The sequence below is a fragment of the Sprattus sprattus genome (genome assembly GCF_963457725.1).
Source record: "Sprattus sprattus genome assembly, chromosome: 20".
Classification (NCBI taxonomy): Eukaryota; Metazoa; Chordata; class Actinopteri; order Clupeiformes; family Clupeidae; genus Sprattus; species Sprattus sprattus.
In genome coordinates, this window is record NC_137918.1 from 2,638,876 (window position 1) to 2,665,723 (window position 26,848).

The 26,848-nt window shown below is 40.4% G+C and overlaps 1 protein-coding gene across 1 annotated transcript; it reads right to left on the reverse strand.

The window, feature by feature from the left end:
- Positions 1-927: 927 nt before the first annotated feature.
- LOC308381194 (asialoglycoprotein receptor 2-like) lies at positions 928-8,312 on the reverse strand (the record flags this gene model as incomplete). Its single annotated transcript, XM_080858713.1, has 6 exons — positions 928-1,105; positions 1,521-1,636; positions 5,836-5,990; positions 6,095-6,166; positions 7,596-7,670; positions 8,222-8,312. 6 exons carry the CDS (start codon positions 8,310-8,312, stop codon positions 928-930), a joined length of 687 nt encoding a protein of 228 aa, XP_080714839.1.
- Positions 8,313-26,848: the final 18,536 nt, after the last annotated feature.

The window sequence follows — 26,848 nt, forward strand, 5'->3', positions numbered from 1 at the left end:
AAAAAGTCCCATTCACCTGTAGTGTGATTATAGTGTCAACTATAGTGGTCATTTTCAGGACTTTCGTCCCGGATAAAGATTTTGGCACACATCACAAGTTGTTCAGGGGGGTAATATTAGCATATAACAGTTGAGATATTCTCCGCTAAATGAAGCGCATACAAATCTTCCCCAGGACCTGTACTATCAAGCCAAAATGCTTCCTGAATTGCAACCATATTTTAAATGACTCCCTAACTACTGGGTTATCGCTGGCTTCAGTGGCTGACACAGGAAGAGGAGAACACAGCCATGACCGCAGCGAGACCTGGGATGATGACATCTCAAAATGGACCCAGGCAGTCTGGTCGGTGGTAGGTTTGTCAGTCCAGTACAAAAGCTTGTGAATATTAGCTGCCCAATAGTAATATACAAATTTGGGAAGAGCAAGGCCCCCTGTGCTCTTAGGAAGCTGCAATAACCTTTTCTGCATACGCACAGGTTTACCTGCCCAGAGAAATGTTTATATTGCCTTATCCAGTTTAGCAAAACACTTTTTTGAAGTAAGTACAGGAATATGCTGGAAAAGGTAAAGGAATTTCGGTAGAACTGTCATTTTGATGAGGTTCACCCTACCGGCCAATGATAGAGGTAAGGTAGGGACAACATTTTTATTGAAAGTATCTGTTAGAGACCTTGTTATAAGAATACCCAAATATTTAAAACAGTTATCTACTCTTTTAAAAGGAACTATGTTTTCGAAGATAATTTAATAAAATACTGCATTTCAACAAAGCGCAGAAAGACGAACACGCAGAAACCTTCGCCCACTTCCAGGTCCGTCGTTGGTCTGGGAAGTGGTTCCTTACAACTACAGTGTAGAAATAACTGTACATTTAATTAAAAGCTTTCTTAAAAGCCTCCATATACAGTATAGCAGCTGAATATTCAATCTAATCCAATCCAATCAGTGGCTATCGTCTCACACACAAATTTCCACAGATTCTTGCAGGAGTTGTCACGCCAGTCCCCAAATTTGGAGACAAGTCCACAGTTCTCCCCAGAAGTGTCTTGCACCTTCCAGTTATCTGGTTCATCCTGTCCATTAGACCTTTTCCGCCAGAATCTGTGAACAAACAGGGTGGATGGAATAAACACAATGCACCATGATGTAGACATGCTCTATATGGAAGATGATGAACAGTTATACTACAAATCTGTCTGTCTCTAAGTTCACTGAGAAGGGGGCAGCAGCACAACCAATTCTGCATCTGCAATGGCAGTGAGGCTGTTTTGTGTCAAACCTACAGCCAGCATAGTCTTTGTGCTGCGTCTGTCTGCCAAGCACAATTTGCTGTGATTACAAGTGTAAACTGCAGCAGCGCCTCTATTCACTGCTGAACAGTACAACCTGATTCTATAGTACATTTGAATGTATCACTACACGTTTACATCATTATACATGGAACAGTTTGTAGACTATTGACACATATAAGTAAGTGTTATGTGGTTGTGTTGAGAACGTTTGAGGCATGTCTTACACTGCTCCAGTCTCATTGAGAGGTGTGCTGTCCACCCAAATCCACTGTCCCTCTGTCTCCTGGTCATTCAGTCCCATCCAGTAGACATCTTCAATGGCACTTTGCGACAGAAAATTCTAATGGGAAACATCACAGATATTTATTCCTACAGTGCCCTCCACAAATATTGGCACCCCTAGTGATTATGAGCTAAACAGGCTATTAAAAAATATGTCTTTGCTGTTTATCCTCTCAGTCTTTCACTCGAAATATACACAAAAATCTTACCTTTTCATTGAAGTAAAATTATTAAAAGAAAAAAAAACATTGACATTAAATAAATATTTTTCCCTAAAACATGTGCGCCACAATTATTGGCACCCCTTAATGTAATGTTTTGTGCAGCCTCCATTTGCCAAGATAATAGCTCTGAGTCTTCTCCTATAATGCGTGATGAGGTTAGTGAACACATGGCACGGGATCTGAGACCATTCCTACATGCAGTATCTCTTCAGATCCTTCAGAATATCAGGTCAACATTTGTAGACTTGGCTACAGCTCATCCCACAGATTTTCTATGGGGTTTAGGTCAGGGGACTGTGATGGCCATGGCTTTATTCTGTGGTCGGTGAACCATTTTTGTGTTGATTTTGAGGTGTGCCTAGAATCATTGTCCTACTGGAAGGTCCAACCATGGCCCGTTTTAAGGCTTACTGGAGGGGGCTGTTAGGTTTTCATTTAATATCTGCTGGTATTTGATGGAGTCCATGATACCATGTATCCTAACAAGATGTCCAGGGCCTTTGGAAGAAAAACAGCCCCACAACATCAAAGATCCGCCACCATCCTCCACATTGGGTATGGGTTGCTTTTCTATATGGCTATCTTTCTGTCTACGACAAACCCACCTTTGATGTTTGTTGCCAAAAAGCTTTATTTTGGTCTCATCTGACCATATAACTCGGTACCATTGAAAGTCTGACTTACATTTGGCAAACTGTAGGCGCTTTAGTTTGTTGTTGATTGACAGCAGAGGCTTTTTTCTGGCAACCCCTCCAAAACAACTTGTGGTGATGTAGGTGGCGTCTGATGGTAGTTTTGGAGACTTTCTGACCCCAAGACTCAACTAACCTCAACAATTCTCCAGCTGTGATCCTTGGAAATTATTTTGCCAGTACAACCATCCCCCTCACGGTGCGTGGGGTCAATGTACAGACACGTCCTCTTCCAGGCTGATTCTTAACATCTCCTGTCGCTTTAAACTCCTTAATTATTTCCATGATAGTGGAAATGGGTATTTTCAACTGTTTAGAGATTTTCTTGTGTCCATTTCTTGATTGTGCAGCTCAACAACTTTTCGTCACACATCATCACTGTGTTATTTGGGTCTTTCCCATAGTGATGAATGACTAATGGAATTTGGCCTGTGTCACTTCATATTTGTAAGCCAGTGGAACTGGAAGTCATGGTTGACCTCATAAGAGTTCCTTATCAAACAGGTGAACTTAAAAATGTAAAATATGACTGGAAATATACTTCAGTTAGATTTTAGTTAAAGATTTTTCTAGGGGTGCCAATAATTGTGGCACACATGTTTTGGGGGAAAATATTTATTTAATGTCAACAGTTTTTTTTTCTTTCAATAATTTTACTTCAATGAAATGGTAAGATTTTTGTGAATATTTTGAGTGAAACACCAAGAGGATTAACAGCAAAGACATGTGTTTTTATAGCCTGTTTAGCTCATATTCACTAGGGGTGCCAATATATATACAGCCGCGGAAAAAATTAAGAGACCACTTCAAAATTATCAGTTTCTCTGGTTTTACTATTTATTGGTATGTGTTAAAGTAAAATGTACATTTTAGTTTTATTCTATAACCTACTGGCAACATTCCTACCAAATTTCAAATAAAAATATTGTCATTTAGATCATTTATTTGCAGAAAAATGACAATTGGTCAAAATAGCAAAAAAGATGCAGTGTCTTCAGATCTCGAATAATGCAAAGAAAACAAGCTCATATTCATTTTTAAACTACACAATACTAATGCTTTAACTTAGGAAGAGTTCAGAAATCAATATTTGGTGGAATAACCTTGATTTAAAATCACAACTTTCATGTGTCTTGGCATGCTCTCCACCAGTCTTTCACATTGCCGTTGGGTGACTTTATGCTACTCCTGGCGCAAGAATTCAAGCAGCTCGGCTTCTTTTCATGGCTTGTGACCATCCATCTTCCTCTTGATCACATTTCGAGTTTTTTTTATGGGATTCAGGTCTCGAAATTGGGCTGGCCATGACAGGGTCCTGATCTGGTGATACTCCATCCACACCTTTACTGGCCTGGCTACTGTGAAATTGGACTCATCAGAGAAGACGAACTAGGAGACCCTCCAGTCGGCTTTGGTTCAATCCTTATGGACTTTTACAAACCTCAGCCAGGCAAAGTACAATGTGTCCCGAAAGAAAAACTTGCTTCCTTTTGCTCTGACAATGTTCCCCAACTCTGAGAAGTGTTTTTTCCAGCAGGGCAATGCTCCATGCCACACAGCCAGGCCAGTAAAGGTGTGGATGGAGTATCACCAGATCAGGACCCTGTCATGGCCAGCCCAATTTCGAGACCTGAATCCCATAAAAAAAACTCTGAAATGTGATCAAGAGGAAGATGGATGGTCACAAGCCATGAAAAGAAGCCGAGCTGCTTGAATTCTTGCGCCAGGAGTAGCATAAAGTCACCCAACGGCAATGTGAAAGACTGGTGGAGAGCATGCCAAGACACATGAAAGTTGTGATTTTAAATCAAGGTTATTCCACCAAATATTGATTTCTGAACTCTTCCTAAGTTAAAGCATTAGTATTGTGTAGTTTAAAAATGAATATGAGCTTGTTTTCTTTGCATTATTCGAGATCTGAAGACACTGCATCTTTTTTGCTATTTTGACCAATTGTCATTTTTCTGCAAATAAATGATCTAAATGACAATATTTTTATTTGAAATTGGGTAGGAATGTTGCCAGTAGGTTATAGAATAAAACTAAAATGTACATTTTACTTTAACACATACCAATAAATAGTAAAAACAGAGAAACTGATAATTTTGAAGTGGTCTCTTAATTTTTTCCGCGGCTGTATATGTGGAGGGCACTGTAAATGGTATAACTATATGGAAAAAGCACAAACCATCTCTATGCTTTTTTACGAAACAGAAAAATAACATGCACCATCTTCAAAGAATATTTTCAGTAATGTATCAACTTTACAAAAAAATAAACCTCATGAAAAATAAGAGACAATACTTTCATTAAAGGCACCCAGTGCAACTTTCGAGGCTTAAAAATAAACATTCAATTTCTAGTCTTTTTTTACACGTAGTAAGTTTCAATAACTCCATACCATTACATACCGACATTCAAGCAGCAAAGATGAGACGTCGTTGTGTGGTGAGAACTGATAGAAAATCGATAACAACAACAATCGCCGCCATTTTCTTTATTTTTTTTAACCTGCAATAAATAAAGCAGGCTTCCAGTCAATGGAAAAATGGCGTCTCCCCACCAGCGATTGTTGTTGTTTACGATTTTCTATCAGTTCTCACCACACAACGACGTCTCATCTTTGCTCCTTGAATGTCGATATGTTATGGTATGGCGTTACTGAAACTTACAACGTCTAAAAAATAGTAGAAATTGAATGTTTATTTTTCATTGAATGTTTACATAAAGTTGCACTGGGTGCCTTTAAAGAATGCTTTGATATGGTAATCAAGCTATTGAAAGTTTATTCCAAGTTCATCACAAAAAGTTTGTTATTTGTTCTGATAAAATGTATGAAGGTTGTGACGCCCCGGCTCTGCTATGCCGTTAGGGGTTACGCCTCTTCCTACCACTCTGTGGTTCTATGTGTTCATGTCAGCTTGTTATGCTATGTTCAACCTGTAGGAGGAACTGGTGAGCACAAGCTGTTGATGATGAGGGGCGGGGCTCCATGCCAATGGCCATCCCTATATAGAGGTGTCCCGGGAACCTCAGACTCAAAACTCTCTTCTGCTCTAGCTGGACGTTGGAGCGCTGGCCGAAGGATTCTCATTGCCTTAGTTATATGCATTACACATAGTCTACCGTACTGACTTACATGACACTTTACTTTACCGTCCATATCACTTACTGACTATTGTCTTGTTGTTAATAAATGTTAATTGTTTAAAACGTACCCGACGGTGTCCTGTCTTCCCTGTGTTATGGCTACTCTGAGCTAAGTAGCCATCACAAGGTATATATCCAGAATAGGTCAATAAAATGCATGCAATAATAGAAAAAACACCCTTTTACTTCACCTGTTCTTCTTGATTGTTCACAATGGCCAGATTCCCCCCTAATGTGATGCAGTGATCTCGACTCTGATTCCAGGTCTTTCCAGTGGAGGAGAAGAGGTAGCACTTCCCACTGTTGTGAGCCCACCCAACAGGACAGACCCTACAACCAGAGGTGGCTACACACAGACACACATTTACTATGTTTTACCGATAGCACCATGCTGATAGCATTCAATGAAAGTACAAGTTAGCCATTGCATAATCTTTATTTTAAACTTACCATCAAAAGACATTTGGAGGGTCAACAAATGTTTGTGCTTGACAAGCAGTTCCTCTACCCCTGCAGTTAAATCTATGAAAAGAGGCCAGAGAGTGTAACATCAAAAAGAAATTGCAGAAGTCAACAAAACACTCAGTTCAGCTCAGCTTCTGGAAGAAATCCAATAGTGTCTAAAAACACTTGCTGAAAGTATGTTCCATTTTAATCATCAAAATGATGATTCAAATCCTATGATATAAGTGTAAATTAGAAAACTTATTTTCCAAATATAAAGCTAAATCTAACACGCTCATCATTTCCAGTTTAGTAAATCTACATATTCCATCTGCCTCTGTGTTCTCCCCAAACAGAACACCTGACTTTGGTGGTGGCATGTTCCGCTTCGCGTTGTGTCTAACAACTCCCCTTACCTGTTCTAAAATCAGCTCAAACCACGGCCTCTTGGGGCTTATTGTTTAAATAAAGCATCCCCATGGTAACTTATTTGTTCGTGTTCTAGTAGTGGACACATTTTCTATGATTAACATTTGATCTGGGAAGGCACCATAATACTTCATATTTTCATACTATATATATTAACATACAGTATTTGTATCGCATCCAATTAAAACACATTTTTTCCTAACTTAACATTGAAACGGAAAGTGTATCAGGAAGCCCCAAGCAGCTCCAGTAAAATGTGTAAATGAACAAAACATTTAGTCATAGACATAGTGAAGCAGGCCAGATCACATGGACGTATCTCAAAGGGACATATTGAAAATAAATATGTAACTTGAACCTGAACATAATGTCCAACATGCACGGTAGGTCATTCAATATACAAAACATAATTTCTTTTCTTTATTACTGTGTATGAAAGGGGCCACAATTATGTGTGTACACACACTGATATCAGACATTAGAAAAAAATAACATTTACAGTATCCAGCCAATCTCACCAGTGGTACTTGAACTTTGCATTTGATACCGATGGACTAATGCAAAGAAGCAACATTGTAAATGTAAATGATATCCAGCCAAACTTACCAGTGGTATTCAAGGTTGCTGTCAAATTCTTGTTCAGTGCTTCTATCAGGTCAAGCTTAGTCTCTGCATTAAAATTTGCCAAAGAACACATACTTTACATTATTTATCTGAGCATTGTAGGAAAATATATGGACCTGTAAATCAGACATAGAAATGTACTTTGGGTTGTATCACATTTCCGTAAATATATTCTTTGTTACGGATAACATGTAGGTATCTCAAAGGGACATATTGCAAATTATTTTGTAACTTGAACTTTGCATTTGATACTGATGGACTAGGAATCACACCAAATCTTTGGTAATTAGCTTGCATTTCATGGCATAATGCCCTTCAACAATTATGTGTGTTAACACACTATAAGCAGTTATTCTAGAGAAAATGAACAAATATCAATCAAACCTTTTCCATATGGGTAACTATGTTTTAATTACATTAAATGTGTTCAATAATAGTATCTAGCCAAACTCACCAGTGGTATTCAAGGTTGCTGACAAATTCTTGTTCAGTGCTTCTATCAGGTAAAGCTTAGTCTGTGCATTGGAAACTATCAAAGAACATTTTACATGATTTATTTAAGGAAATTGTAGGAAAACATGTGGAACTGTGGATCAGACAGGGTTGTACCATGGAGATGAACTACAACAACAACAGAGTAAACCCAGAGACTTAATCTATATTGAGCATTGTGGGACAACCTGTGGACACCATAGTATACTATCACAACAAAGGTGACAAAAGTGGACAGAAAAGAGTTATGAGGGAACGCTAACATTAGTCATAGTGCAGCAGGTAAGATCACATGTACGTATCTCAAAGGGACATATTGAATATTAATATGTTACTTGAACTTTGCATTTGATACTGATGGACTAGGAGTCACACTTGTCATGTACAACACTTGCATTGTAAATCTTTGGTAATGAGCTTGCATTTCATGCTAAAATGGTATAATGCCCTTCAACAATTATGCGTGTTAACACACTATTAGCAGTTATTCTAGAGAAAATGAACAAATATCAATCAAACCTTTTTCACATGGGTAACTTTGTTTAATTACATTAAATGTGTTCATTTACAATATCCAGCCAAACTCACCAGTGGTATTCAAGGTTGCTGACAAATTCTTGTTCAGTGCTTCTTTCAGGTCAAGCTTAGTCTCTGCATTGAAATTTGGCAAAGAACACATACTTCACATTATGTATTTAAGCATTGTAGGAAAATCCATGGACCTATAAATCAGACATAGAATTGTACTATGGGTTGTATCATATTTCAGTAAAAATAAAAAATGTCTTACTTAACATTGAAACGGATCACATGTACGTATCTCAAAGGGACGTATTGAAAATTAATATGTAACTATAACTTTGCATTTGATACTGATTGACTAGTGCAAAGAAGCAACATTGTAAATGTAAATGATATCTCACCAGTGGTATTCAAGGTTGCTGACAAATTCCTGTTCAGTGCTTCCATCAGGTCAAGCTTAGTCTCTGCATTGAAATTTGCCAAAGAACATATACTTTACATTATTTATTTGAGCATTGTAGGAAAATCTATGGACCTGTAAATCAGACTTAGAATAGAAATTATCAATCAAACCTTTTCCATATGGGTAACTATGTTTTAATTACATGAAATGTGTTCATTTACAGCATCCAGCCAAACTCAGCAGTGGTATTCAAGGTTGCTGACAAATTCTTGTTCAGTGCTTCTATAAGGTCAAGCTTAGTCTGTGCATTGGAAACTGCCAAAGAACACATACTTTTACATTATTTATTTAAGTATTGTAGGAAAACCTGTGGAACTGTGGATCAGGGTTGTATGGAGATGAACTACAACAACAGAGTAAACCCAGAGACTTAATCTATATTGCGCATTGTTGGACCACCTGTGGACGCCATAGTATACTATCACAACAAAGGTGACAAAAGTGGACAGAAAAGAGTCATGAGGGAATGCTAACATAAGTCATAGTGCAGCAGGCCAGATCACATGTACGTATCTCAAAGGGACATATTGAAAATGAATATGTAACTTTAACTTTGCATTTGATACTGATGGACTAATGCAAAGAAGCAACATTGTAAATGTAAATGATATCCAGCCAAACTCACCAGTGGTATTCAAGGTTGCTGACAAATTCTTGTTCAGTGCTTCTATCAGGTCAAGCTTAGTCTCTGCATTGAAATTTGCCAAAGAATTAAGCAATAAGCCCCAAGAGGCCGTGCTTTGCGCTGATTTTAGAACAGGTAAGGGAGTTGTTAGGCACGACGCGAAGCGGAGTGCCGTTAAACCCCTTACCTGTTCTAAAATCAGCGCAAAGCACGGACTCGCGGGGCTTATTGCTTTTCTAAACCTGTTACTACACATATTTGATATGGTTTCATAAATAAAGACAATTCAATTTAAGAAACAATAGTTTAATGATAAACCGTCATTCTTCCGCCACTAAAAATTATAGTTCCTAAATAAATCGTTGCCACGCAACCCTTGAAGCAACGCAACAGCCAGATGGAACACTGGGTATGAAATGCGCTATATGAATGCCTTGCCATTCGCCGCGCAGTAATATGGAATGTAATCAGGTCAAATTGTAAGGTAATGCTGGATTTTACAACGGCTTTTAGCCAATCACAATCAAGGATTTGAACAATCAGGTTTAGAACACATACTTTACAATATGTATTTGAGCATTGTAGGAACATCTATGGACCTGTAAATCAGACATACTAGAATTGTACTATGGGTTGTATCACATTTCAGTAAAAAAAAAAAAATCTTATGGATAACATGTAGGTATCTCAAAGGGACATTTTGCAAATTAATATGTAACTTGAACTTTGCATTTGATACTGATGGAATCACACTTGTCATGTGCAACACTTGCATTGTAAATCATAATGCCCTTCAACAATTATGTGTGTTAACACACTATTAGCAATTATTCTAATTATTACGGATAACAAGTAGGTATCTCAAAGGGACATAATGAAAATGAATATGTAACTTGAACTTTGCATTTGATACTGATGGACTAGGAGTCACACTTGTCATGTACAACACTTGCATTGTGAATCTTTGGTAATGAGCTTGCATTTCATACTAAAATGGTATAATGCCCTTCAACAATTATGTGTGTTAACACACTATTAGCAGTTATTCTAGAGAAAATGAACAAATATCAATCAAACCTTTTTCATATGGGTAACTATGTTTTAATATCATTAAATGTTCATAGTGTTCATTTACAGTATCCAGCCAACTCACCAGTGGTATTCAAGGTTGCTGACAAATTCTTGTTCAGTGTTTCTATCAGGTCAAGCTTAGTCTCACACATACTTTTACATCATTTATTTAAGCATTTTAGGAAAACCTGTGGAACTACGGATCAGACAAGGTTGTACCATGGAGACGGACTACAACAACAACAGAGTAAAGAGAGACTTAATCTATATTGAGCATTGTGGGATCACCGGTGAAATTGAAATATTGAAATATTCCTTGAGGCCCACCTACCGTCCCTGGAGTCCTTGGGATGAATGTGATTAGAAGGCGCTACCAGTAACTTTTTGGGGCACATGGCCCTTCTCTTTTCGACTCTCCCTCTGTGTCACAAGCTCCAGGTCTCGTCATTGAGGCGTTATAGCGGTGCCACCTGTCCGCAGCCGAGACTTCCAGAACACACATTGGGGCTGCCCGGGTCAGAGGCCCACGGCTGTCCGCATAGCGGGGGGTACAATGACGTTCATTGCCAGTACCTGTTCAGAACAGCTGTCAGGTCAGACTGCGCTTTTCGAGCCTCCCGGCTCAGGGTTGCCAGCAGGGCAACTCACGTCACCTTGTTTGGTCCATAGGCACGGCCTATGTCCCTATTATTAATGTCGGAGTAACTGAAGCATGGGCTCCTTAAGTAGTGCAGAAGTCATCAGCCTGCCATCTGGGGTTTCAGAGGTTCAACCTATAACTGCTACCCTTTCCTCACAGGAAGCCACCAGCTCTGTGCCAGATAGGATCAACGCGGTTGATTTGTCGGCTTTGTCCGGACAAGAACAGACTGAGGCGAGGAGCCTGTTCCAGAGGTATAGCTCGGTTTTTGCAGCTCATGACGGCGACTTATGTTGTACCAATTTAATATCCCATGACATCCCGCTACTGGATGACATACCTGTTCGGCAAAGGCACTGAAGTATTCCGCCCTCGGATTGCGAAACGGTCAAAGCTCATATCAATCAGCTTTTGGAGTCGCAGGTAGTTAGGGAGAGAAGTAGACCTTACGCATCCCCTATTGTAATAGCCAAAAAGAAAGAAAGATTGAGGAAAGTTGGATGCACTTTCTTCCGCCAACAGGTTGGTTATCTTTCCAATAAGGGAGTGTCTACCGATCCAGGTAAAATCGAAGCAGTGGTGAAGTGGCAGTGCCCCTGCCACATTTCAGAGTTGCGCCCATTTCTTAGGTTTGCCAGTTAATACAGGCGCTTTGTGGAGGGCTTTGCAAAGTTGGCGAGTCCACTGCACAAACTAGTGGCAGCCCTATCAGGGAAGTTGAAACGGGGATCCCGCCAGTGTGAAGAGAGCTTTGAGGCTCTGAAGGCAAGGCTGGTCTCCGCACCGCTTCTGGCCTACGCTGATTTCTCTCTGCCCTTCATCTTAGAGATTGACGCCAGCCATTGCGGTCTCGGAGCAGTCCTCTCCCAGAAACAGCAGGGAGTGGTCCGGCCCGTTGCTTATGCAAGCCGAGGTCTTCAACTCACGAGCGCAACATTGACAACTACAGCTTCATGAAGCTGGAATTCCTTGGGCTCAAGTGGGCCATGACCGAAAAGTTTAGAGAATATCTACTGGGGCACAAATGCATGGTATTCACTGACAACAATTCCTTAAGCTACCTCAAGTCTGCCAAGTTGGGGCAACCGAACATCGGTGGGCCGCTCAGCTTGTTGCCTTTGATTTTGACATCAAATACAGCTCTGGTCGCAGCAACCAGAACGCCGATGCCCTCTCAAGGCATTATACTGTATGTCTGGTGTGAGTCTAGGCAAGCGCACCCTCCCAGGGACCCTCAGCAGACCTCCCCACCGACCTAAGTGGTGTCTGCAACTCACTCAGTGATGGCAGTCTTTCTGGGTCACTCCTCCTCTGACATCCACTCCATGCAGGAGACAGATCCTCTCATGAAAGAGGTCTGGCTGTTATGGAGGAAACAGGCTCCACCTACCGCTGAGGAGAGACGACGGGTCCCTAAACCAGCTCTGGGGTTTTTGCGCCACTGGGACCGGTTGGTGGAAAAAGAGGGGATATTATATCGCCGGGTGTTCTGTCCAGATGGGTGGGAGGAAGCTTTACAGCTTCTCCTGCCAGCAGCCCTCAGACAAGAAACTCTGAGACAGCTACATCAGGACCATGGCCACCAAGGTGTCGAGCGCACCACTGAACTAGTGAGCCGCCGATGTTATTGGCCAGGTCTATTTGCCAACGTCAAACAGTGGTGTCGTGAATGCGTAAGATGCCAAGTCGCTAAATATTCTGGCACGGTCCCCCACAGCTTCATGGGTCACCTGCTTGCATCTAGGCCCAATGAGATCGATTTTACCCAGTTGGAGCCGGCACAAAATGGGGTAGAGAACGTACTGGTTATGACTGATGTGTATAGTAAATACACCCAGGCTATCCCTACACGAGATCAGCAAGCTTCAACAGTCGCTAGGGTGCTCCTGAATGAATGGTTTTTACCGGTTTGGTGTCCCTAGTTGCATTCATTCTGATCAGGGTAGGTGCTTTGAAGGCCACCTGATCCAGCAGCTCTGCTACCTATATGGCGTGGTGAAGTCTCGCACCACCCCATATCACCCCGCTGGTAATGAGCAGTGCGAGCGGTTTAACCGAACCCTCCATAACCTCATGCGCACCTTGCCGGTAACGCGTAAACGTGACTGGACTTGCTGCCTCCCACAGATTGTCTACAGCTACAACACCACCCCTCACCAAGTCACAGGAGAGTCTTCATTCTTTTTAATGTTTGGACGGGAACCCACTCTCCCTATAGACTTTCTCCTGGGACGGGTCAAGGAACCAGTACCATGGACGGTGCAGGACTGGTTAGTGGAGCACCAGGCAAGGCTCAGAGTGGCTTTTGAGGGGGCACAAGAGCGATTGCACGCAGCGGCGGGCCATTATAAAAGAGCGGCACGACCAAAGGGTCCATGAAGCACCTCTGCAGGTGGGGCAAAGGGTCTACCTTCGTGACCACAGTTCTAGGGGTAGGCACAAAATTCAGGACCTTTGGAGTCCACTAATCTACCAGGTGCTTAAGGCGCCTCTGGGAGAGGGGGTTGTCTACACCATTGCCCGAGTGGACAACGTGCATAAGACAATGACGGCCCACCGTGATCTATTAAAAGCTCAAGTCAACTCGGCCTCTACGGCTCAGCAGCCCAAGTCAACTCGGCCTCTACGGCTCAGCAGCCCAAGGCTCCTGTCCCAACAGTCTCTGTCACGCCCTCCGTTGACCCTCCTGGGGAAGAGGACCTATAGCTAATGGTTTGGGACCCACCCCCAGTCTCCTTGGTTGGCCCAAGCTCATCTGCTCCCGATGGGGCCATTGAGCTGGCACATTTGGAGGATACGACGGTTTCAGAGGACTGCTTGATACAGGAGGGGAGCCTACCATTGCTTGCCCCTGAAACCCCTGTAGAGACTCCTAGCCTCCCCCAACCGGTCCTGTGTCGGACTGTGCGTTCCACTGCCAGTCAGCACTCGAACGTTCATCATCTCCTAATGCTCGCTGCAAACAATGATGGAGAGTAGGTACCTTCACCGTTGGGACCCAGTGGTAGCCAGTCGTAGCGGAAGGTTGGCATCAACCCATGTCGAATTCCTGGCTCACAGGTCGTCGTCAGGGCGACGACTCAAAAAGGGGAGTGTAGAATGTGGCAGAGTGGGCTACGCCTCCGCCTCTACAGTCCATCCCCCAGTGTTAATAACACTGGTTACTGGGCGGGCTTGTATTTTAATATATAGCCCGGCATACAGTACTGTGCAAAAGTTTTAGGCAGGTGTGAAAAAATGCTATGAACTAAGAATGCTTTGAAAAATGTAAACAATAAATGTTTATTCTGAATCCATTTAAATGGTAAGACTGAGCACAGCAACAAGACACAACGTAGTTATACTGCATCAGCAGGGTCTCTCCCAGACAAAGATTTCAAAGCAGACAAGGGTTTCAAAATGTGCAGTTCAAGCTCTTTTGAAGAAGACGTAGAGGATCGTAGACGCAGTGGTCAGCCAAGGAAACTTAATGCAGCTGATGAAAAACACATCAAGCTTATTTACCTTCGAAATCGGAAGATTTCAAGCAGTGGCATCAGCTCAGAACTGGCAGAAACCAGTGGCACCCAGGTACAGACATTTACTGTCCGGGGAAGTCTGGCCAGAAGTGGTCTTCATGGAAGAGTTGCAGCCAAAAAGCTTTACCCCGACAAGGAAACAAGGCCAAGTGACTGAACTAAGCACGAAAACATAGAAACTGGGGTGCAGAAACATGGCAGAAGGTGCTCTGGACTGATGAGTCAAAATTAGAAATATTTGGCTGTAGAAGAAGGCAGTTTGTTCGCCGAAGGGCTGGAGAGAGGTACAATAATGAGAGTCTGCAGGCAACAGTGAAGCATGGTAGAGGTTCCTTTCCAGTTTGGGGCTGCATTTCTGCAAGTGGAGTTGGAGATTTGGTCAGGATGAATGGTGTCTTCAATGCTGAGAAATACAGGCAGATACTAATCCATCATGCAATACCATCAGGGAGGCGTATGATTGGCACCAAATGTATTCTGCAGCAGGACCATAACCCCAAACATACAGCCAATGTCATTAACAACTATCTTCAGCTTAAAGAAGAACAGAAAGTCCTGCAAGTGATGGTATGACCCCCACAGAGCCCTGATCTCTACATCATCGAGTCTGTCTGGGTTTACATGAAGAGACAGAAGAATTTTAGGAAGCCTACATCCACAGAAGATCTGTGGTTAGTTCTCCAAGATGTTTGGAACAATTTACCAGCCTAGTTCCTTCAAAAACTGTGCGCAAGTGTATCTGGAAGAATTGATGCTATTTTGAAGGCAAAGGGTGGTCACACCAAATATTGATTTAATTTAGAATTTTCTTCTGTTCCTTCACTGCATTTTGTTAATTTATGAAGAATTGATGAAAATAAACTGTTAACACTTCCATTTTTGAAAGCATTCTTAGTTTACAGCATTTTTTCACACCTGCCTAAAACTTTTGCACAGTACTGTAGGTCACGGGGAGATACTTCCTCCTGGCAGTGTTTTGCTTCCGGGTTGCCCCTCGCTTAGAATAGTGCTGTGGGATTGCAAGGTGAAGTGCTAAGGATAGGCTGCTAAGGTAAGCAACATTGGTGTTTAGCCACGTCGTCCAGTGCTGCACCATTTTATGGTTTTATAATACGGTTCGTTTCACTTTCTATTTTAGCATGATTGTTTCATTGTGGCTGACAAAGTCAGTGTAGTGGTTGCGCTGACGCTGAGTGCTCGGTGGGAATCAGCTGGAGGTAGGCTGATTCATTTACTAGTTTCGCTCTGTATTGTAATTGGCATTTAGTCATGACTCACAATGCTACTGTTCCATTTGTTTTGTTGGTAGCCAAACTAACAAAGCTCTGTCCTTGACTAGCTGTTCCTGAGCAGGCAGTCATTGCCCCTCTGTGCGTGGAAGAGGATCCCCAAAAGCTGCTGTTCTGTAGTACTGACAAGACGCCTGTTTAGTATGGACAAGTATGTTCGTCTGTGTTACTATCTCTCCTTGATGTCGTGCATGCATGGTGTAGGGTACGCCACCTTCCATCTCCGCTCGACCCGGATGATATTGTTTGTTTGTTTGTTTCTTTGATATCTTGCATGTATGAGGCTAGCCTGGGGTAAGCTGCCTTCCATGTATGGTTTTGTTTGTTTCTTTGATTTAATGCATGGGACTTAGCAGTGTTGTGCTGCTCTCTCTCTCTCTCTGCTTAGCCTGCATGTTTGTTGGATTTATGCATCCATTGTGTAAAATGTGGTGGTGGGAATCCTGAAGTAACCGTCCCAGAAGGGCAGTCAGTTGGAAGTGTTTGCGTGTGTTCATGTGGGTGGATGTGTGCATGCCTCTAAAATACCCAGATTAAGGTGACCAGGACTGCTACACCCCCCCCCCCCCCCCCCCCCCGCTGACCGTTCTTGGGGTTCCAGTGGACAGCCTAAGGCCCTCTCTGTTCTTAGCCCTCCGCTAAAGATAAGTAGCCTCAGTCACATAGCACAAACAATAAAATCATCCCCTTGTCTCCTTACTACACTCCTGTATTACTGATTCCAGTGCCTCCCTCTCCCTCTCTCTCCCTGGACAGGTGCAGTGGGTTTCACTCAAGCGACAGGCTGACCCCTCAGGTGGTGGACCCCCCCCCCCCCCCCCCCCCCTAGGGGCGGTTTTAGCAAATTGGAGGCCCTGGGCAAAGAACAATGTTGAGCTCACATTGTTCACATCACTGCTGTCGTTATCAGCCAGCTGTGCTTGAGCTGTGTTCATGACCATGGCAGTATCATGCGCGTCGTCAGTGCGGCTGTGTCAGTGTCTCGGATATGGGCAGTTGTGGTACATGATGGCTCACCGTTTGTAGAAGCAAAGCAGGCAGAGCTAGTTGGTGCTACAAGCTGTTTGTCTGCTGCTGCTAGCAATCGCTAAACTTGGCTTAGCAGCACTTGAAACATTATCAGAGGAACTCGACACATTATCAGATATTTCTTCCACTTCCACGGACGAATTCCTTGATTGGAAATTTTGTGTTACCTTAGGTAATTTCTCCCTGAACTTCTCATCCTGCCCTTTCCTCCTTTTCTCAGTGCCACATAAAATTAGCCTGGTGACACCAGCCTACGTATTTCCGTAGCTGATTGGTTAAGGGAACTCCAATTATTTTAAACCTCAAGCTAAGCACCCGCCCATCTCGGAAACGAAAATGCATGGGGTTTTGCCAGACTGACTGATGGAAAGAAATGGAGTCACAGGCTGGTAATGGCCAGGCTAACATAAAATCCCTCCCGCTTAACTTTGCAACCACACACGTCACCACACGAAAAATTTTCCGTGACAGAAAAGTCACGTGACCTGGAATAATTTGTTCCATGGTGGAATTAAGATACATTATGCTGATACTGAAATTAAAATAATCGTTTTTCATGCTTATTATGAATTGTCATTATTTTGCAATGACAAGTCATTTATTTTAATTAGCAAAAAAAAAATCGGAAATAAGGCGAGGCCCCCCTGGTGGCCGAAGCCCTGGGCAACTGCCCGGTTTGCCCGTTCGTCCGCGCCGCCCCTGCACATGTGGTGTGTGTCTTCCGGGCCTCTCCTGCCCCCCCACTCTCTGGAAGTCCTGTTCGCCGCGGTAAGCCACTGCCCTGCTCCACTTATCTACTACTAGTTCTGGCCACTGGTCAATCTCAGTAAGGCTCTGGCCATCCTAGCTGCTTCATATTGTGGTCATAGCCCACTGGCCATCATTGTATGTATCGACAGTGTGTGGTTAGTGTATATATGTACTGGAAATAACTGTTTGGTTGTTTGTGAGGCAACAGCCTGTGCTGGCAATGCTTTTCCCTGTACTCTTCTATCCCTGTTTGTATTCCTGTGAATGAATTATATCTTTCTGGAACCTATGTCTCTGGCCTAAGAGTGTGACGAACTTGTGTTTGCCTTGTTAGTCCTAGCGTGACTACCTAGGTGGCGTAGTCGACATTCCAAATTATCCTAACAAATTACCTCGCCACTGTCACACATAGTGCTGCAGGCCAGATCACATGTACGTATCTCAAAGGGACGTATTGAAAATGAATATATAACTTGAACTTTGCATTTGATACTGATGAACTAATGCAATGAAGCAACATTGTAAATGTAAATGATATCCAGCCAAACTCACCAGTGGTATTCAAGGTTGCTGACAAATTCTTGTTCAGTGCTTCTATCAGGTCAAGCTTAGTCTGTGCATTGGAAACTGCCAAAGAACACATACTTGACATTATGTATTTAAGCATTGTAGGACAATCGATGGACCTGTACATCAGACATAAAATATTACTATGGGTTGTATCACATTTCAGTAAATAATGTTTTTTCTTACGGATAACATGTAAGTATCTCAAAGGGACATATTATTGCAAATTAATATGTAACTTGAACTTTGTATTTGATACTGATGGACTAGGAATCACACTTGTCATGTACAACACTTGCATTGTAAATCGTTGGTAATGAGCTTGCATTTTATACTAAAATGGTATAATGCCATTCAACAATTATTTTTGTTAACACACTATTAGCGGTTATTTTAGAAAAATGAACAAATATCAATCAAACCTTTTCCACATGAGTAACTTTGTCTTAATTACAATAAATGTGTTCATTTACAGTATCCAGCCAAACTCACCAGTGGTATATAAGGTTGCTGACAAATTCTTGTTCAGTGCTTCTATTAGGGACATATGGCAAATTAATATGTAACTTGAACTTTGCATTTAAAGTGATGGACTAGGAATCACATTTTGTCATGAACAATACTTGCATTGTAAATCTTTGGTAATGAGCTTGCATTTCATTCTTAAATGGCATAATGACCTTCAACAATTATGTGTGTTAACACACTATTAGCAGTTATTCTAGAGAAAATGAACAGATATCAATCAAACCTTTTCCATATGGGTTACAATGTTTAAATTACATTAAATGTGTTCATTTACAGTATCCAGCTAAACTCACCAGTGGTATTCAAGGTTGCTGACAAATTCTTGTTCAGTGCTTCTTTCAGGTCAAGCTTAGACTCTGCATTGAAATTTGCCAAAGAACACATACTTTACATTATTTATTTAAAGATAGTAGAGAATGGAAGGTGTCTTAATGTTCCTAGTTACAATTAAATTGAGAGTGACAGAGAAGAGGTTCCTTGGATTTGGCGCAGGTGTCAGTGAAGCACAGGTGCAAGCCAGTTTAAAGACCCTATTATGATAATGGCCCAAAGTAAGTCAATGGGAAAATTTAGATTCGTTTTTATGTAATATCTTAAAAAGTATAAAGTTTAGAAAAGTGAAAAATACATAGCATAAGTGTCCTTTACAAGACCTACGCGAAAAAGTTTAAAAGAAGTTTCTACGTTGAGCGGTTTGGGCTGAATAAATCGCAGAAAAAGGTGAGAAGAATAACTAGAAAATGCATTTCCTGAAGGAAATACCAGTGCATGAAATGCAAAAGTTAGGAAAGGAAGAAGAAAAGAAAGAAGAGTGAAAGAAGGAAAGAAGAAAGGAAAGAAGAGTGGAAGAAGGAAAGAAGAAAGGATAGAAGAGTGAAGAAAGGAGAGAAGAGAGGATGAAGGAAAGAAGAGTGAAAGAAGGAAAGAAGAAAAGAAAGAAGAGTGAAGAAAGGAAAGAAGAGTGAAAGAAGGAAATAATAGTTGAAGAAGGAAAGAAGAAAACGAAAGAAGAGTGAAAGAAGGGAAGAAGAAAGGAGAGTGAAGAAAGGAAAGAAAAGTGAAAGAAGGAAAGAAGAGTGGAAGAAGGAAAGATGAGTGGAAGAAGGAAAGAAGAGTGAAAGAGAAAAAGAGAGTGAAAATATTGAAAAAAGGAGATAAAAATGGAGTGAAGAAGAGAGATTGAGTGTGAGAGAAAGTAGACTGAGAGGGATAGAGAGAAAGATGGAGAGATGGAGAGAAAAAAAGTAGAGAATGGAAGGTGTCTAAATGTTCCTAGTTACAGTTAAATTGAGAGGGACAGAGAAGAGGTTCCTTTGATTTGGCGCAGCTGTCAGTGAAGCACAGGTGCAAGCCAGTTTAAAGACCCTATTATGATGTCATAATGGCCCAATGTAAGTCAATGGGAAAATTTAGATTCGTTTTTATTTAATATCTTAAAAAGTATAAAGTTTAGAAAAGTGAAAAATACATAGCATAAGTGTCCTTTACAAGACCTACGCGACAAAGTTTGAATGAAGTTTCTACGTTAAGCGGTTCGGGCTGAATTAATCGCAGAAAAAGGTAAGAAGAATAACTAGAAAATGCATTTCCTGAAGGAAATACCAGTGCATGAAATGCAAAGGTTAAGAAAGGAAGAAGAAAAGAAAGAAGAGTGAAAAAAGGAAAGAAGAAAGGAAAGAAGAGTGGAAGAAGGAAAGACAAAAGGAAAGAAGAGTGAAGAAAGGAGAGAAGAGTGGAAGAAGGAAAGAAGAAAGGAAAGAAGAGTGAAAGAAGGAAATAAGAAAAGAAAGAAGAGTGAAGAAAGGAAAGAAGAGTGGAAGAAGGAAAGAAGAAAAGAAAGAAGAGTGAAATAATGAAAGAAGAAAGGAAAGAAGAGTGAAGGAAGGAAAGAAGAGTGGAAGAAGGAAATAAGAAAAGAAAGAAGAGTGAAAGAAGGAAAGAAGAAAGGAAAGAAGAGTGTAAGAAGGAAAGAAGAGTGAAGAAAGGAAAGAAAAGTGGAAGAAGGAAAGAAGAGTGGATGAAGGAAAAAAGAAAGGCAAGAAGAGTGGAAGAAGGAAAGAAAAATGGAAGAAGAAAATAAGAAAGGAAAGAAGAGTGGAAGAAGGAAAGAAGAGTGAACAAGAGTGGCTCTGGATGAAGAGATAAAGAGAGAGTGAAAATATTGAAAAAAGGAGATAAAAATGGAGTGAAGAAGAGAGATTGAGTGTGAGAGAAAGTTGACTGAGAGAGAAAGATGGAGAGATGGAGAGAAAAAAAAATTGAGAATGGATGGTGTCTTAATGTTCCTAGTTACAGTTAAATTGAGAGGGACAGAGAGAGAAGAGGTTCCTTGGATTTGGCACAGGTGTCAGTAAAGCACAGGTGCAAGCCAGTTTAAAGACCCTATTATGATGTCATAATGGCCCAATGTAAGTCAATGGGAGAAATTTATATTCGATTTTCTTTAATATCTTAAAAAGTATAAAGTTTAGAAAAGTGAAAAATACATAGCATAAGTGTCGTTTACAAGACCTACGCGACAAAGTTTGAATGAAGTTTCTACGTTAAGCGGTTCGGGCTAAATTAATCGCAGAAAAAGGTAACAAGAATAAGAAAAAGAAGAAGAAGCCTAGGAATAACATTACAGGGCTTTTCATGCACTGTAATAACTAGAAAATGCATTTCCTGAAGGAAATACCAGTGCATGAAATGCAAAAGTTAGGAAAGGAAGAAGAAAAGAAAGAAGAGTGAAAGAAGGAAAGAAGAAAGGAAAGAAGAGTGGAAGAAGGAAAGAAGAAAGAATAGAAGAGTGAAGAAAGGAGAGAAGAGAGGATGAAGGAAAGAAGAGTGAAAGAAGGAAAGAAGAAAAGAACGAAGAGTGAAGAAAGGAAAGAAGAGTGGAAGAAGAAAAGAAAGAAGAGTGAAGAAAGGAAAGAAGAGTGAAAGAAGGAAATAATAGTTGAAGAAGGAAAGAAGAAAAGGAAAGAAAAGTGAAAGAAGGAAAGAAGAGTGGAAGAAGGAAAGATGAGTGGAAGAAGGAAAGAAGAGTGAAAGAGAAAAAGAGAGTGAAAATATTGAAAAAAGGAGATAAAAATGGAGTGAAGAAGAGAGATTGAGTGTGAGAGAAAGTAGACTGAGAGGGATAGAGAGAAAGATGGAGAGATGGAGAGAAAAAAAGTAGAGAATGGAAGGTGACTTAATGTTCCTAGTTACAGTTAAATTGAGAGGGACAGAGAAGAGGTTCCTTTGATTTGGCGCAGCTGTCAGTGAAGCACAGGTGCAAGCCAGTTTAAAGACCCTATTATGATGTCATAATGGCCCAATGTAAGTCAATGGGAGAAATTAATATTCGTTTTTCTTTAATATCTTAAAAAGTATAAAGTTTAGAAAAGTGAAAAATACATAGCATAAGTGTCCTTTACAAGACCTACGCGACAAAGTTTGAATGAAGTTTCTACGTTAAGCGGTTCGGGCTGAATTAATCGCAGAAAAAGGTAACAAGAATAAGAAGAAGAAGAAGAAGCCTAGGAATAACAATACAGGGCATTTCATGCACTGTAATAAGAAGAAGAAAATGCCTAGGAATAACAATACAGGGCATTTCATGCACTGTAATAAGAAGAAAATGCCTAGGAATAACAATACAGGGCATTTCATGCACTGTAATAATAAGAAAATGCCTAGGAATAACAATACAGGGCATTTCATGCACTGTAATAATAATAATAAGAAGAAAATGCCTAGGAATAACAATACAGGGCATTTCATGCACTGTAATAAGAAGAAGAAGAAGCCTAGGAATAACAATACAGGGCATTTCATGCATTGTAATTAATATGTAACTTGAACTTTGCATTTGATACTGATGGACTAAGAATCACACTTATCATTATCATTTCATACTAAAATTGTATAATGCCCTACTATTAGCAGTTATTCAAGAGAAAATTATCGAATATCAATCAAACCTTTTCCATATGGGTAACTATGTTTTAATATCATTAAATGTGTTCATTTACAGTATCCAGACAAACTCACCAGTGGTATTCAAGGTTGCTGACAAATTCTTGTTCAGTGCTTCTATCAGGTCAAGCTTAGTCTGTGCATTGGAAACTGCCAAAGAACACATACTTCACATTATGTATTTAAGCATTGTATGGCAATCTTTGGACCTGTAAATCAGACATATAATTGTACTATGGGTTGTATCATATTTCAGTAAATATTTTTTTCCTTACGAATAACATGTAAGTATCTCAAAGGGACATATTGCAAACTAGAAAATGCATTTCCTGAAGGAAATACCAGTGCATGAAATGCAAAAGTTAAGAAAGGAAGAAGAAAAGAAAGAAGAGAGAAAGAAGGAAAGAAGAGTGAAAGAAGGAAAGGAAAGAAAAGTGAAAGAAGGAAAGAAGAGTGGAAAAAGAAAGGAAAGAAGAGTGGAAGAAGGAAAGAAGAGTGAACAAGAGTGGCTCTGGATAAAGAGAAAAAGAGAGTGAAAATATTGAAAAATGGAGTGAAGAAGAGAGATTGAGTGTGAGAGAAAGTAGACTGAGAGGGATAGAGAGAAAGATGGAGAGAAAAAAAAGTAGAGAATGGAAGGTGTCTTAATGTTCCTAGTTACAGTTAAATTGAGAGGGACAGAGAAGAGGTTCCTTTGATTTGGCGCAGGTGACAGTGAAGCACAGGTGCAAGCCAGTTTAAAGACCCTATTATGATGTCATAATGGCCCAATGTAAGTCAATGGGAAAATTTAGATTCGTTTTTATTTAATATCTTAAAAAGTATAAAGTTTAGAAAAGTGAAAAATACATAGCATAAGTGTCCTTTACAAGACCTACGCGACAAATTTTGAATGAAGTTTCTACGTTAAGCGGTTCGGGCTGAATTAATCGCAGAAAAAGGTAACAAGAATAAGAAGAAGAAGAAGAAGCCTAGGAATAACAATACAGGGCATTTCATGCACTGTAATTAATATGTAACTTGAACTTTGTATTTGATACTGATGGACTAGGAATCACACTTGCCATATACAACACTTGCATTGTAAATATTTGGTAATGAGCTTGCATTTCATACTAAAATGGTATAATGCCCTTCAACAATTATTTGTGTTATCACACTATTAGCAGTTATTCTAGAGAAAATGAACAAATATCAATCAAACCTTTTCCACATGAGTTACTTTGTTTTAATTACATTAAATGTGTTCATTTACAGTATCCAGCCAAACTCACCAGTGGTATTCAAGGTTGCTGACAAATTCTTGTTCAGTGCTTCTATTAGGTCAAGCTTAGTCTCTGCATTGAAATTTGCCAAAGAACACATACTTTACATTATTTTTTTGAGCATTGTAGGACAATTTATGGACCTGTAAATCAGACATAGAATTGTACTATGGGTTGTATCAAATTTCAGTAAATAATGTTTTTCTTACGGATAACATGTAAGTATTTTAAAGGGACTATATTGCAAATGAATATGTAACTTGAACTTTGCATTTGATACTGATGGAATAGGAGTCACACTTGTCATGTACAACACTTGCATTGTAAATCTTTGGTAATGAGCTTGCATTTCATACTAAAATGGTATAATGCCCTACTATTAGCAGTTATTCAAGAGAAAATTAACAAATATCAATCAAACCTTTTCCATATGGGTAACTATGTTTTAATATCATAAATGTGTTAATTTACAGTATCCAGACAAACTCACCAGGGCCTCGTTTCCCGATAACGACGTATCTTAACGGCCTACGTGGATTTTCGCGACATCGTACACTAAGTAACACTTTCTATGTACGTGCGTTTCCCAACCATCAACCTAAAGTCAGGTGCACGAGCGCAACGTGCACGAGTTCTTAAGTAGCTCTTAGGAGCTGTTTACGTCAGGTTAACCTGTTTACGTTAATTGCTGTGAAATTAGCTAGCCTATGCGTGCATCGAACGTGCAATGTGCACTGAATTCGGGGCGGGGATAGTAACGCCATCTCCAGCAGAGTAGCCTATTTAAACTGTGTTCCCATTGTAAGGACATTTATTACGATCTGTCTGAGAGTGGGCTGTCAAAGCTAGCATCATCGAAGTCATACAGTACAGTAGGCTACATACATTCAATAAAATTAACCTACATTTGAGTCCAACTGCATGACCATTCTTACCCTACACTTACCCTTACAATAAAGAAGTGATCCTATTTCAACCATAACTTCATTTTAAATAATGTCTTTCTTTATGACATTTAGGGCCTGATTTACTAATATGCGAGCGCTTCTTAATCTGCGTTCGCAAATTAACGCACGGTGTTTTTGCGCATTTTACTTGGTATTTATCAAGCCAGATCTGCGCTGGGCAAACTGTGCTTACTCCGCCCTTTAAAGAGCCTGATTTACTAAGATTGATTTGCGAACGCATCTTTGCCAGGCGCACATTAACGCACGGTGATTCCCCGCATTTTCCGTGATATTTATCAAGCCAGATACGCGCTGGGCAATCATTATTTAGCGCACCGTTAAAAGACTGGAGAACTTGCCAGCAAGTTACTGCCACCATGGAGATTCGAGGAAGAAAAAACTAAGGTTCAGCGAATAGATAGCGAATAGATAGCGAGATAGATATATTGGTTCACGTTCGCTCAATCACTGAACCTGATTCAATGGGTTATATTGTTGTTTTGCCCGCCATCATCTACAGCGAGATGTTTAAAAGAACACGATTATAAATAATATGCTATTGGTGGCATTAATGCATAAACTGTCTATTATAACAATATATATGTGTACATGGCGAGATTAATACGTTCTACAAGGGACATGGGTTCACTACAATATATCCCCACTGAAACAAATACATTTACCAAGTAGACAGGCCTCTCCAAAATCACCGTTGCTCAATCATGGATAAATGGCACTATTCCGAAAGATAAAACTGTCATGGACGGACCACTTCCACGTAAGTAATGGTCATGTTGGCATCACATATGACCTGGACATTCATTGAATATGTGTGTTTTCTGTTTCGGTAAACGTGTTCGCGGATTGAAGGTGGGACTGTTTGCATGTGGGTGCGATCAATTTCTCCAATTACGTTCGGAAAGTTTAATTTCATATATATGAATATATGAATTATACGAGTTGAAACAAATATTTCTGTTCGCTGTCTCTGTCTATGTCTTTGCCTTGCTGCTGCCATATCAACGTTTTCAGACTCAGTGGAAATGCGCTTGGTTAAGACGTGCTTTTATGAGGCGGAGAATTAGCCTGCAAATCAGAGATGTGCGCTCGCCGGGCAGTTTAGTAAATACCACGCAGTTCATCATTAGGCGCACTCCTCCCATTAAATAGCGCTACACGCCTACGTTACCACCCACGTATCCGAACCATCCCACCTGTTTGCAGGTACACACCCTCAAAGCGTTAATATGCGCTGCGCCAGCTTAGTAAATACCGTTTTTCGTTACGACCGCTATTTTACGCCAGAAAATGGGCGCAATCCTGTTAGTAAATCAGGCCCTTAGTTTATAGTTTAGACAGCAACGTTGACATCTAAAGTATATTCAACTGCATCCACTACATAATCTCAAACTTTATTTGTTGGTAACTCTCCAAAAAGGCTACCATTAACACATTTCTTAATGAAAAGGAAACATGCATCACAATAATACTTCAGTGTAACCTGTACCTATGTGGAGTGCAAATACTGTATGTCTTGCCATTACACTACCCAACAGCCCTACGTCTGCTAACACTACAGAATGCATAATTCCTACGGGCACTGCACTAGTTTTGTATAGCCTAATCTTTATTTTCAAATACTCAATATTCTTTATTTATATTTTGATGGGAATAGGCAGGTGAAACAATGACATTCTCATGATGTGCTATACACAGAAACATCGTTTGGATTTCTTCTACAATATATACAACCATCTAGCTAGAAAGCTACCATATAAGCCAATGGAGTGGTGGCATAAGCGCTAATTGTGCCATAAAACTACAGTTTGAAAGCTTCAGTTAAGACCTACATACTCTCCATTGGTCGCGTAGCACATTTCAGATCAAACCGAGTCATTATAAACATATAAAAAGTTGTGTAGATAGCTTTATTAATGTAAAATATTCCCCGCTTCAAGTAGCCATGTTTTTTTTTTAAATTCCCCTTTCTTCCGAACGACGGTCGAACGACGCCCCTGGTGGATTAAATCGCTAAGTGTGAAGTTACTACTGGTCCTGA